General features: G+C 51.0%; 1 protein-coding gene across 1 annotated transcript in view; it reads right to left on the reverse strand.

Moving 5' to 3' along the window:
• Nucleotides 1-4,994: 4,994 nt before the first annotated feature.
• Nucleotides 4,995-12,719, reverse strand: part of MPRIP (myosin phosphatase Rho interacting protein) — a 122,628-nt gene continuing 114,903 nt past the window's right edge. The window contains 1 exon segment of the mRNA XM_024752140.1: nt 4,995-11,770. Coding sequence (XP_024607908.1) covers nt 11,699-11,770 — 72 coding nt within the window. The 3' untranslated portion in view covers nt 4,995-11,698.

Below are 12,719 nucleotides of genomic sequence, written 5' to 3' on the forward strand. Positions count from 1 at the left end.
GGCTTTGCTTGTTGTGGACTACAGGCTTTATGCATACGGACTTCAGTAGTTGCAGCACCCGGGCTTGACAGTTGTGGCTCAGGGGCTCTAGAGCGCAGGCTCAGTAGTTGTGGCACACGGGCTTAGTTGCTCTGTGGCACGTGGGATCTTCCCAGACTGGGGCTCAAACCCGTGTCCCCTACATTGGCAGGTGGATTCTTAACCACTGAGCCACCAGGGAAGTCCCATCTCATTGTGGTTTCAATTTGCATTTCCCTGATGGTTGACGATGTTGAGCACCTGCTTATGTGCCGGTTAACCATCTGTGGATTTTACTTGTAAAAAAACTTCTGTTCAGGTCTTCTCCCCATTTTTTAATTGGGTTGTTTGCTTTTTTGATGTTGAACTGTATAAACTGTTTATATTGATTATATTTTGCATATTAACCCCTTATCAGTCATATTATTTGCAAATATTTTCTCCCATTCAGTAGCTTGTCTTTATGTTTTGTTGACGGTTTCCTTTGCTGTGCAGTTTTTAAGTTTAATTAGGTTTCATTTGTTTATTTATCTATTTTCTGGGGCTGCGTTGGGTCTTTGTTGCTGCTGTGGGCTTTCTTTCGTTGCGGCGAGCGGGGGCTACTCTTTGTTGCGGTGCGCGGGCTTCTCATTGTGGTGGCTTCTCTTGTTGCGGAGCATGGGCTCTAGGCACGTGGACTTCAGTAGTTGTGGCACGTGGGCTCAGTAGTTGTGGCACACGGGCTCTAGAGCGCAGGCTCAGTAGTTGTGGCGTATGGGCTTAGTTGCTCCTTGGCATGTGGGATCTTCAGGGCTCGAACCCGTGTCCCCTGCCTTGGAAGGCAGATTCTTAACCACTGTGCCACCAGGGAAGCCCCATTTGTTTATTTTTGCTTTTATTTCCTTTGCTTTAGGAGACAGATCCAAAAAAATACTGCTACAGTTTACATCAAGAGTATTCCACTTACGTTTTCTTTTAGGAGTTTAATGTTTTCTGGTCTTACATTTAGGTCTTTAATCCATTTTTTAAAAGTCGAATTATAGTTGATTTACAATGTTGTGTTAGTTTCAGGTGTACATCAAAGTGATTCCGTTATATATATATATTATATATATTTTATATACTTTTTTACATTTTTTCCATTATTGGTTATTACAAGATACTGAATTAGTTACCTGTGCTATACAGTAGGTCCTTGTTGTTTATCTATTTCACATACAGTAGTGTTTGTTATTCCCAAACCCCCCTTCCCCTTTGGTAACCATGTTTGTTTTCTGTGTCTGTGAGAGTATTTCTGTTTTGTAAACAAGTCCCTTTGTATCATTCTTTTAGACTTTTTAGACTCCGCTTAGCACGATCATCTCTGGGTCCATCCATGCTGCTGCAGATGGCATTTCATTCTTTTTTTAAAAAAATACATTTATTTATTTACTTACTTTTGGCTGTGTTGGGTCTTCATTGCGGTGCACGGGCTTCTCATTGTGGTGGCTTCTCTTGTTGCAGAGCATGGGCCGTAGGCACACGGGCTTAGTTGCCTCGTGGCATGTGGGATCTTCCCAGACCAGGGATCGAACCCGTGTCCCCCTGCGCTGGCAGGAGGATTCTTAACCCCTGTGCCACCAGGAAAGTCCCTCATTCTTTTTTTATGGTTGAGTAATATTCCATTATATAAATGTACCACATCTTCTTTATCCATTCATCTGTTCATGGGCATTTAGGATGCTTCCATGTCTTGGCTATTTAAGTAGTGCTGCCACAAACACTGGGGTGCATGTATCTTTTCGAATTAGAGTTTTTGTCTTTCCAGATACATGCCCAGGAGTGGGACTGTAGGATCATATGGTAACTATTTTTAGTATTTTGAGAAACCACCATACTGTTCTTTATAATGGCTGCACCAGTTTACATCCCCACCAACGGTGTAGGAGGGTTCCCTTTTTTACACATCCTCTCCAATAGGCCTTTAATCCATTTTGAGTTTATTGCTGTATATGGTGTGGGAAAATGTTCTTTCGTTCTTTTACATGCAGCTGTCCAGTGTTCCCAGCACCTATCTGACTTTAGTGATAGCCAGCCTACTGGGTGTGAGCTGCTGCCTCAGTGTGGTTTTTCTTGTATTTCCTGGATGACTAATGGTGTTGAGTGCCACCATGTATTTACTGGTCTATGATGTATCGTCTTTGGAGAAATGTCTATTCAAATCCTTTACCCATTTTTTAAACTGGGTTGCATTTTTATTGTTGAGTTATAAGAGTGTTTGTATATTCTGGATATAAGTCCCTTATCAGAAGTATTATTTGCAGACATTTTCTCCCATCTTTGGGTAGTCATTTCACTTTCTTGCTGGTATTGTTTGCAGCATGTGTTATTAATTTTGGTATAGTTCAATTTATCTGTTCTTCACCTGTTTGTGCTTTGGTGTCTTAACTAAGGAACCAAAGCCCAACCCATTGGTGACAAAGATTTGCTCTTACTTTTTTTCCTGAAAGTCTTATATTTAGGTCTATGAACCATTTTGAGTTATTTTTTTAAATATATTTTCTTTGAACTTTTTTTTTTTGAGTATTTATTTATTTAGTTGTGCTGGGTCTTAGTTGCAGCAGGCAGGCTCCTTAGTTGCGGCCCAGCTGGCTCCCCAGATGCGGCACGCGGGCTCCTTAGTTTTGGCACGTGAACTCCCAGCTGCGACATGCATGTGGGATCTAGTTCCCTGACCAGGGATCAAACCTGGGCCTGGGCCCCCTGCATTGGGAGCATGGAGTCCTATCCACTGCACCACCAGGGAAGTCCCATTTTGAGTTAATTTTTGTATGTGGTGTGGGTGTGATGTAAGGGATCTGACTTCATTCTTTTGCATGTAGGTAGCTAGTTGTCCCAGCACCACTTGTTGAAGAGAGTATTTTTTTCCCTACTGAATGGCTTTGACACCCTTGTCAGAATCAGCTGACTGTAAATGTAAGGGCTTACTTCTGGGTCTCCGTTATCGTCCATTGATGTGATCTGTGTGCCAATACCACACTGTGTTGATTACTGAAGCCTTGCAGTGTGTTTTGAAACCCAGCAGAATGAGTCCTCCACCTTTGTTTGTCTTTTCCAACGTGCTTTGGCTGCTCCAGGTACCCCATACATTTCCCTATGAACCTTAGGATCAACTGATGAACTTCTGCAATAGCAGCTGGGATTCTGATAGGGATTGCCATGAATCTGTAGATCAAGCTGGAGAATATTGCTATTTTAACAGTATTACATCTTCCAATGCATGAACATGGGATACTTTTCGATTTATTTAAATCTTCTTTAATTTCTTTAAATAATGTTTCGTACTTTTCAGTGTGCAAGTCTTACACTTCTAAAATGTATTTGTTTCAGATTATTTACTAGTGTAGAGAAATGCAGTTGGTTTTTGTGTGTCTTGTATCCTGCACACGTGCTGAGCTCATTTATAGTTTTAATAGATTTTTTTTTGTTTTTTGGTGGATTCCTTAGAACTTCCCCTATGCAAGATCCTGTCATCTGCAGGTGGAGGTCGTTTTAATTCTTCTTCCACATGGATGCCTTTCCTTTCTCTTCCTAATTGCTCTGGCTAGTCTCTCAAGCAGTGTTGGACAGATAAGGCGTGAACAGACATCCCTGTCTTGCTCCTGATCTCAGGGGGAAGCTTTCAGTGTTACCATTGAGTGTGATGTTAACTGGGTTTTTCATAGTTATCCTTTATTTATTTATTTATTTATTGGCTGCGTTGGGTCTTCATTGCTGCACACGGGCTTTTTCTCTCCAGTTGTGGCTAGCAAGCGGGGGCTACTCTTCGTTGCAGTGGGCAGGCTTCTCATTGTGGTGGCTTCTCTCGTTGTGGAGCACAGGCTCTAGGCACATGGGCTTCAGTAGTTGCAGCACGTGGGCTCAGTAGTTGTGGTTCATGGGCTTAGGTGCTCTGCAGCATGTGGGATCCTCCCAGACCAGGGATCGAACCCCTGTCCCCTGCATTGGCAGGTGGATTCTTAACCGCTGCGCCACCAGGGAAGTCCCTGTCCTTTAATATTGAGGAAGCTCACTTCTGTGCCTAGCTTGTTGAGGGTCTTTATCACTTTTCCAAATGCCTACTGGCTTTTAAAACTGCATGTACATAGCTTCAAAAAAAGTGTTAAAGCTGTTAAAACACCATTATATTAGACCAGTGTCCTGAAACTATGCTTGACAAGAATAATTTTTTTAAATGGGTGAAAAACAACTGAAACATCTTTGAACAATTGGAATAGTACGGAAAATGTTTATGTGTCTGTACTCAAGTTTATTTTTGTCAAGTTTTACAGATTCCACAAGTTGATTTCTAATAGGTAGAGTCAGACTTGAATTTGTTTGTGTTTATCTGAGTAAAAGTTTGGATTCTGCAGTCATTTTCACATGTTTTACTCCAAAGGTTGTGACAATATTCGGGGGGAAAAAAAGTTTCTTATTTTATATTTATTTAGTGGGTCACAACCAGAATTTTACAAAATGAAACGGGATAGAGACGTCAGTGTGTGTCCTAGGAAGGGTGCATTGTTTTGTGAAATGTTGGGTTGTGGCTGGGGTGTATGTTTGTGTGTACTGGGGCATGATGATAAATGCATTTTCTTTTTTAAACAAAAAGTAAAAATATTTTAAGTAAATCTACGAATGAAGGGGTAGGTATGGGGGAGTTATAGTTCTTTTTCTTGTATTTCTTACTGTCTTTTTGGCCCCCTGAAAGTTTCTGTAACAGAGCCAATGTACCTTAATTCGATTATGGATGTAAAATATTTCTAACTAACTCTTCGCTGTCTGTGAACATGTGAAATCTCCTGATTTTAAAGTGTTGACAACTAATCCAGACACTTAAAAAGCAGGCTTTGTACAAGTAGAACCAAAGCTCCATCATAAATCTCTGGGCTCCTGACCAGCCCTCTGACTTGTGACCTAAACGCCTGTTTTGCGTCATGTCCTTCCGTTAAACAAAACCTCGTTTACAGCATGCCAAGGGTGATGCAAAAATAGTTTATTATGATATTGTGTATGTAAAGTTAGGTAATATTTACAGTAGAAATGATCAGCTACATCCATGGGAATCTAGCATGTCACACAAAGGAATAAATATTTTGACAAAGTAACACTTCAGTTGTAGTGAGCAGTCGATCAGAAATTTTGTTTTTAAAAAGGAGCCTCAAACTAAACCGTAGAAGTCTTGAATTGTCAGAGAGCAGCGAGCTGGCCAGGCCCTTCTCTGCAAGAGGCCCTTGCAGTCCCACGGGAGATGGGCCCCTCCTGGGGGCCGCCAGGGGTGGGTCTCCATGCCACTTCAGCCTGGCGAACATTATGTTAGTACAGAAATTAAACGCCAGTTAAAATTATACAAGCTTATTCTTTGAACGTGTACCACCCGTGAAACGTTAGCTGTGGCAGAAGTGATTGTTGCTGTGAATTGTTCCCGAACTTGTCACGGCAGAAGCAGCTACCTACGCTTTTCCACTTTGTTCGTATGCTGCCCCCGCCCCGCCACCAGCTAGGCATAGTATGCTTTTGTCTCAAGTAGCTGGATTGAGACATTCACCCTGATAGAAGAGCGTATCTGTGAGAAAGATCACTGAGGATTCTGATTGTTGAGGAGCCACTTAGAAACTTTACGTTTTATAAATATTACGTAGGAAAAGTCTTAATCGCTTAACTGGTTTTGAATCCTAACAGTAAGCCAGTAGATATGTTGTTAATTAATACTAAAGGTAAATCCTAAAATCCATTTTAATTGGTTTTGTGATACAAGCGTAACACAAGAATGAATTTAGTGTTCTTTGTAATCGATTTCTAGCTTTCTATAAAATAAAACTGAAACGTGCGACGTAGCTAGCTGTAAAGGGGAGAGGCGGCTGGCTGGAAACGTGATGGGCAGCACGCGCCCGTGCGTCTGAAGGCTGCTCTGTGTGAGCTCAGACTGCCCTCCCGGCTCATCCCACAGGCCTGGACGGCCCAGTTCTCAAGTACGCTTGCCAGCCTGACGGGCGCACATCATAGAATAACAGCCTTACGAGTTCTGCAACGTCCAAGCCGTCACACAACAACCCGGCACTTGGCTGGACTCCCACGCAGCCCCCAGCAGGTGGCCACAGGTCACTGACTTAGACGCCAAGGTGCTGGGTCTCCTGCAGGTCCCCAGTCACTGTGTGCAGGATCCGGGCAGGAGCCCCTCCTGTGTTCCTCCTCCTTTTGATTCTCCTCAGCACTTTGAACGGCTCTGCCAAGAATGAGGAACAAGTACAGCCGAGATCTTTCAGGGAAAAACAAAACCACCTGTTAAACGGCCAGAGCTTTATGAAAGGTAACACAAGTCATTAAAAACACTTCGTTGTAATGTTGAGTGGGATTCAGTGTTGTACCCAAAGCTGTTCGTCCTATCTTAGAAAGCAATGCTTGTATGAGGAAAAAAGAAAAAAACCCACACAGACTTTGTCACAGAACTCCATGCAGTAACTTCTGAGTAGTATTTACACTGCTTGCTCTGAATAATACCCCGGTTTTTCTAAATACAGAGGACCTGGGAGCTGCATGGGGTGTGGGGGTCCCGTGGGCCCTGGAAGGAACGGACACAGTGTGTCTGAGCTGCTCTCGGGGACACAGGTTTAGGCCTGCTCTTCTCAGGGTCTTCTGTTGACAGACCTCAGGGAGGGGAGACTGCTTCCCTTTACAGAGAAAGAGGAAGAAACTCACTGTTCTCAAAAGGGCAGAAGCACGAGACCGGTCTTCTCCGATCAGACAAAACTTGAGAGACTGACAGTTCATCTCCATACTGGGTTTCTGTCCTGTCTTCCTATCAAAGAACCCAAAACGTGTGGTTTCTGAGACCTCACTTAAGGCTGCTGCTTATTTGAGTTTTCAGCTGTGGAAAGTATGGCCTTGCGAAAGTGTACACATGTGAAAATACACAAAACTAAAGTGCAGCCCCGCCTCCTGAGAGCAGGCTGAGGCGGGCCGGGCTGGGCCTGCTGCGGCGGGAGTGTCCCTAGCCTCGTGCGCTCGGTACTGGTGCCGAGAGCAGGGGCGGGCGCTACGTCTCACCTGACCTATGGTGAGGAAGACCTTTCCCAGGCTCGGGAGTCCGACACCTGCGCTCAGGCCTCTCAGCGCCGTCCAGGATCCCCTCTCAGAATGGCAGGATGCAGGAGCGCCCACGATCACAGGTGGACAAGGTGGGTGTGCAGGTGCCTGCAGTGAAAACCTCTGGAAGAAGTCGGTTCTCAGCAGCACCTCCCAAGTCTTCTAAGGGTGGGGCTGCAGCACCAGGGCGCCGGGACCCTCGTTAGTTTTGGCTGAGTGGAGGAAATGCTAGGGCAACAGGTAAAATCTGTTCATAAAGCAAATTCCTATTCAACGTGAAACACCAAGAGCTCGCTGTCCAGGACTCGGGTGTGAGACATTCCGGAATACTGTGCAGTTTCCAGAGCAGAGAAGCTTCCAGTTAAGGTGCCAGATCTGTTTTCCTTCTAGGATTTCATTCTTTTTAAGTATCACACTACACACTTTCCAGTCCTTTGTAAAACTCTGGCAACAGTTAAATTTCCTCCCCTTTCTAGGTGATAAAGGTGTCTAGTATTTTTGTTTTATGAAATTGTGTCTTGAAAGTAAGCTTCTTGAGAACGATGATGAGCAGACTTCTTTTCAGGAAAGAGAACTGCTGGCGGGCTGTGTTCATTTTACTCTCTGATGGAAAACAGCTTTGAGTCCCTGGAGAAGACCGCGTCAGGAGCAAGCGGCGGCGGCGGGAAGCCTGGCTCGTGGTGCTCCGGCGGGACGCCGCGTCCTCAGGGAGGAGCGGACGTGAGTTCCTTCGCGCGGAGAACAAGCACGCCTGTCTACCTGCTCCTCCCAGCGGGGGACACCCCGGGGCACCCGCACGGGTCTCACCGGCTAGAGCTGGGGGACCCTGGCACCTGGCTGGAGAGGAGGTTCCAGGGTGGGCGCTCACCATACAGGCCCCTCGGAGGGGCCTCAGCCAGAGGATGTGGAGGGGGGCTGCCAGGCGCAGCGATGGAAAGATGGTGTTTCCCTCGCAGAGAAACGGCATTAAATAGACGTCTCTGAGAGTGCTGACGCCGTAGGTCTTGTCTCGTGGCCTCATCTGTCAGAACTGCTCTCAGGCAGCTCCCTCTCTTCCCGAGCCTGGCCTGCATGAGGCCTCGGTGCCCAGCTGTCGGGTCAGTGAGCCGCTGCCTGCGTCTGGACACTGTGAACGACAGGCTGCCCGTGACTGGCCAGAGGCTGGGCCTTCCCTCGTCCTCGGTCTCCGCCGGTCACCCCAGCACAGCCATCGCTTCGTCCCAGAAAGCCACGCTGGCTCTCACGCGCCATGGCACAAGCCCGCGAGGCACGCTGCGGCCAGCACGGTCACCTGGAACACTGGCCTTCAGACCTGCTCAGGCCCCGGCAGCACATCCGAGCAGAGGAAGCCGCGAGCCCGGCGCACTTGCACTGCAGTGATGCAGGTCTTCAGAGCCGTCGGTGGCGTGAGCCTGTCCAGCCGTCCCGCACTGCAGTGATGCAGGTGTTACCAGCCGTCAGGTGGCGTGAGCCTGTCCAGCCGTCCCGCACTGCAGTGATGCAGGTGTTACCAGCCGTCAGGTGGCGTGAGCCTGTCCGGCCGTCCCGCACTGCAGTGGTGCAGGTGTTCCCAGAGCCGTCGGTGGCGTGAGCCTGTCCAGCCGTCCCGCACTGCAGCGATGCAGGTGTTCACAGCTGTCAGGCGGCGTGAGCCTGTCCGGCCGTCCCGCACTGCAGTGGTGCAGGTGTTCCCAGAGCCGTCGGTGGCGTGAGCCTGTCCAGCCGTCCCGCACTGCAGCGATGCAGGTGTTCACAGCTGTCAGGCGGCGTGAGCCTGTCCAGCCGTCCCGCACTGCAGTGATGCAGCTGTTCACAGCTGTCAGGTGGCGGGAGCCTGTCCGGCCGTCCCGCACTGCAGTGATGCAGGTGTTCCCAGAGCCGTCGGTGGCGTGAGCCTGTCCAGCCGTCCCGCACTGCAGTGATGCAGGTGTTCACAGCCGTCGGTGGCGTGAGCCTGTCCGGCCGTCCCTCACTGCAGTGATGCAGGTGTTCCCAGAGCCGTCGGTGGCGTGAGCCTGTCCGGCCGTCCCGCACTGCAGTGATGCAGGTGTTCACAGCCGTCGGTGGCGTGAGCCTGTCCAGCCGTCCCGCACTGCAGTGATGCAGGTGTTCCCAGAGCCGTCGGTGGCGTGAGCCTGTCCGGCTGTCCCGCACTGCAGTGATGCAGGTGTTCACAGCCGTCGGTGGCGTGAGCCTGTCCAGCTGTCCCGCTGGCCTGTCGGGCTTGGCTTAGCTGCAGGTGCTCGCAGGTCCCAAACGAAGGAGAAACGTTTACAGGAAAATAGCACTGCTGTGAAGAGACGACCCAGGGAACCTTTTCCTCCTTGGGGACGTGGGGATGCTCCCCATGCCGGGGGAGTGCTGAGAGCACCCCGGGCTCGCAGTCACCTGCGCCTCCCTGTCCACAGCCCCCCGAGGGCCTGTTCTCTGCCAACGCAGACACCGGCTCAACCTCCGCATACGTGTTCTTCCTCCCTTCTGGAGTGCGGCAGCTGAACTGCTGCCTGGGAGCTTGGGTGCTCGCAGGGAGAGTCCGGAGGACGCTGCGTGCCGGGGGCTGAGGTGGGACCGTGAGATGCAGAGAGAGACCCTCGCCGTCCCGTCCTGCCTGCTCACGCCAGCCCGAAGCTCAGACCTGGTTCCGAACCAGGCGGCGGCTGTCACCACGTGCTGCTGCCCAGCACTGCCGGGGTCGCTGCTCGGCTGGTTGAGCTTTCGTGGTGCATTTCCTGGCCGCCTCTGCCTGCAAGCCCCGGGTGCTGCTGCCGACACCTGTTCCCCAAGATTCCTGAGCTCAGACCTCAAAGGATGACTGATGAAGACACGTGAATAAAATGCTCTTTTGACCTAATCAGGAGCACTGCACAATCTAAACGCTCACGTCTACGGGCAGACGAAACGCAACTCTGTGCGTGGACCCTGCCCTTCTGGGAGGGCCGGAGATCCCCCAGGGGCAGCGGGGGCAGCACAGGGCCAACCCGGCCTGACGAGGTGCATGCTCGGAGGAGGGACACGAAGCCACGGTCATGGCACCCGAAGAGCCGCCCGAGCCTGGCAGAGGCCCGCCCAGCAGATCCCCAGGGCACCTGTCATGCTGCCCTCGATGACACACCCACAGACCACTCTGGAGACAGCGCCAGTCTACATGGCGGGGGTGTCTGATGCCAGAATTAAAGGAGCTAATGCTCTCTGCTTTTTTTTTTTAACGTGGGAGGATAGCGGCGAAGGAGTGACTGGCGTGGCGTGAGGCTCTGAACAGCTCGTGAGCAGGGAGGGCCCACTGCAGCCAGGAGCCCTGAGACCATCCAGTGAGAAGACGGCACGGGAGCTGCACTTCTTACACACCCCAGGGCCTCTGTCCTGCCCTTCCAGGACTTTCTCCAAATGACCTCGTGCGTTCACTTAATCTAAAAACCGAGCAAGATGATTTCTACGTTTCCACGCCTGAAGCACCCACGTACCCGAGACAGTGGTGCTCACCCAAGCAGTGAGGCCAGGAGGCCTTCCCCCCCACGCCCGGGCTGGCTCCCGCCTGGTGGGCTTTGTTCACACTCCCCACCCTAACGGGATGAGGAGTTTTCATGGGGCCGTCATAGAACCCCGATTTCAGAGGTTTTCAAGAAGTGCTGTGGAGTGTCTGGTGGCGGTTAAAGAGTTGTTACTCAGACCACTAAGGAAGCAGAGCCGTCGGTCCAGGCCCGGTGCAGGCGCCCCCAGTGCCGCACGGCCTGAGACCTCAGGTGAACTGAAGGAGGCTTAGCAGCACGTCACGAATGGCCAGTTCTTATCTGGTTCCAACGTCTGCACTAACCTTCTCGACTTAACACAGGGTCTCCTGTCAACCGTATTCTCTGAGGGAAAACTCTCTTCATTATCTGTGATCACCACAGGCTGCAGGTCAGCATCTACCGAGTATGAAAGGACCAGGGTTCCCGGTGACCAAGAAAGAAGCGAGCGTAGGAAGGAATGAGAGGGGCCTGGTTTTGTGCAAGATTTAATAAAAAACAAACAAAAATAGGAATGGCTGCTTTCAACATTTTCCAGGTTGTGAAAGGTTTACCACGAGTATCTGGGGTGTGGTTCTAAGCGGCATTAGTGGAACAAATACAAAATGCTGTCCTCCTCTGAAGCCCAAAGGTGGTACATCCAAGGTTCTAAGCCACGCTCCCCCCCCCACCCCCGCAGGCTACCAGCTATCTGCGCTGGGACCGCAGCACACGCCTCCACGCCTCCACGCCTCGTGGCCGGTTCTCTCCCAGGGACCCGCCCGGGCCCTGACCGCACCGCGCACTGGGCGAGACAGAGCTAGCTTATCGCAGGCTGCTGGGCCTTAATACTGACATGAGCGCGGGGGCGACGGGGGAGAGCCACATGCGCTCGGCCCCTCGGCCGGGCCGGTCGTAGAAAACCATGGGGAAAAGCTTCGGTAAACACGACAGGGGTGATGTGAGCAACCCACAGACCAGTCTCTCATGCATCCATACCACAGTTACTGAGGGCGATAACAACGATAACGATAACAGAAATCGAAGGTACAGACGAGGGCAGGGCGGCGGCCGCAGGCCAGGGAGGGTGCGTCTGAGCTGCGTGGGAGCAGCTAGTCGCGCTCCAGGTCCCTGGACTCAAAGAGCTTCAGGCGATCTTGCACCGTCAGGCCTTCCTTCAGACTCTGGTGGAGAAACAGACAGGCCGTTAGCTGGCAGCCCCGCTTGGCACGGGCTGCAGTCCGGCGGGAGGCGCGGCTCGGGGCTCCCGGAGGGTTAGTGGGCGTGCTAGAAGGGCCACGACCCCCAAGGTGGTGGTGTTACTAAATGAGAAGGAAAAAGAAACAAGACCGATGCTGAGCTTAGGGCTCTCCCGACAAGCAGGGATCAGACCAGTGGAGCCAGGAGAGGAGACCCTGCCAAGAACATGAAGATGCCCGCTACGTCCGCATCCACGTCTGGTCTCTCGCGACCGCAGGCTGGCAGCACCTGCTGCACCGATCACAAACCCTGTTGGACTCTCACTGCCCCGGGGATTTGGGAACGCGGCGGTGGGGAACATGTCGCTTTGTTTACTGAGTCTCTGAGAACGGAAGCCCATCCTTGTTCATGTGGGACCTCGGCGAAGGTGGGGGACAGAGGATTTCCTGCTTTACTCTGGGAGGCTCTTCAAAGAGACTTAATTTCTGGACGAGAAAAGAAGCATCACCTCAGAGCACGACTGGGAACGAAGGTGCCTCGCTGCCATCGGATCTGCGTGGCAAGTCCAGGCTTCACCGAGGCCGTGGAACCGGGGCCGGCCCACAATCAGCAGGTGAGACCGAGCCCAGCCTCCACCTCAGAGCTGACCCGCGTCCCCTGGGGCCCCAGCTTCACCCAGGACAGCTCTGCTTGCCTGTATTTTTAATTTAGATGCCACTGGTCAGAGGAAGAGGACCAATCCACGTCCCATGCTGACATCCATTAACGCATTAGCGCACATGACTGCCTCACGTGCTCTCGGGACTCTTCCCAAGTGCGCCTGCTTCAGGTCAGGGCTCCCATCTACACGGCTGCTGTCTACACAGCAGCCAGTCTCATCCAGGGGCTGGGCCCCGTCACCTGCCACGCTGCACCGCTCTAGTTGGGGACTTG

Source organism: Neophocaena asiaeorientalis, unplaced genomic scaffold (assembly GCF_003031525.2).
Source record: "Neophocaena asiaeorientalis asiaeorientalis breed wild unplaced genomic scaffold, Neophocaena_asiaeorientalis_V1.1 scaffold540, whole genome shotgun sequence".
NCBI classification, from domain to species: Eukaryota; Metazoa; Chordata; class Mammalia; order Artiodactyla; family Phocoenidae; genus Neophocaena; species Neophocaena asiaeorientalis.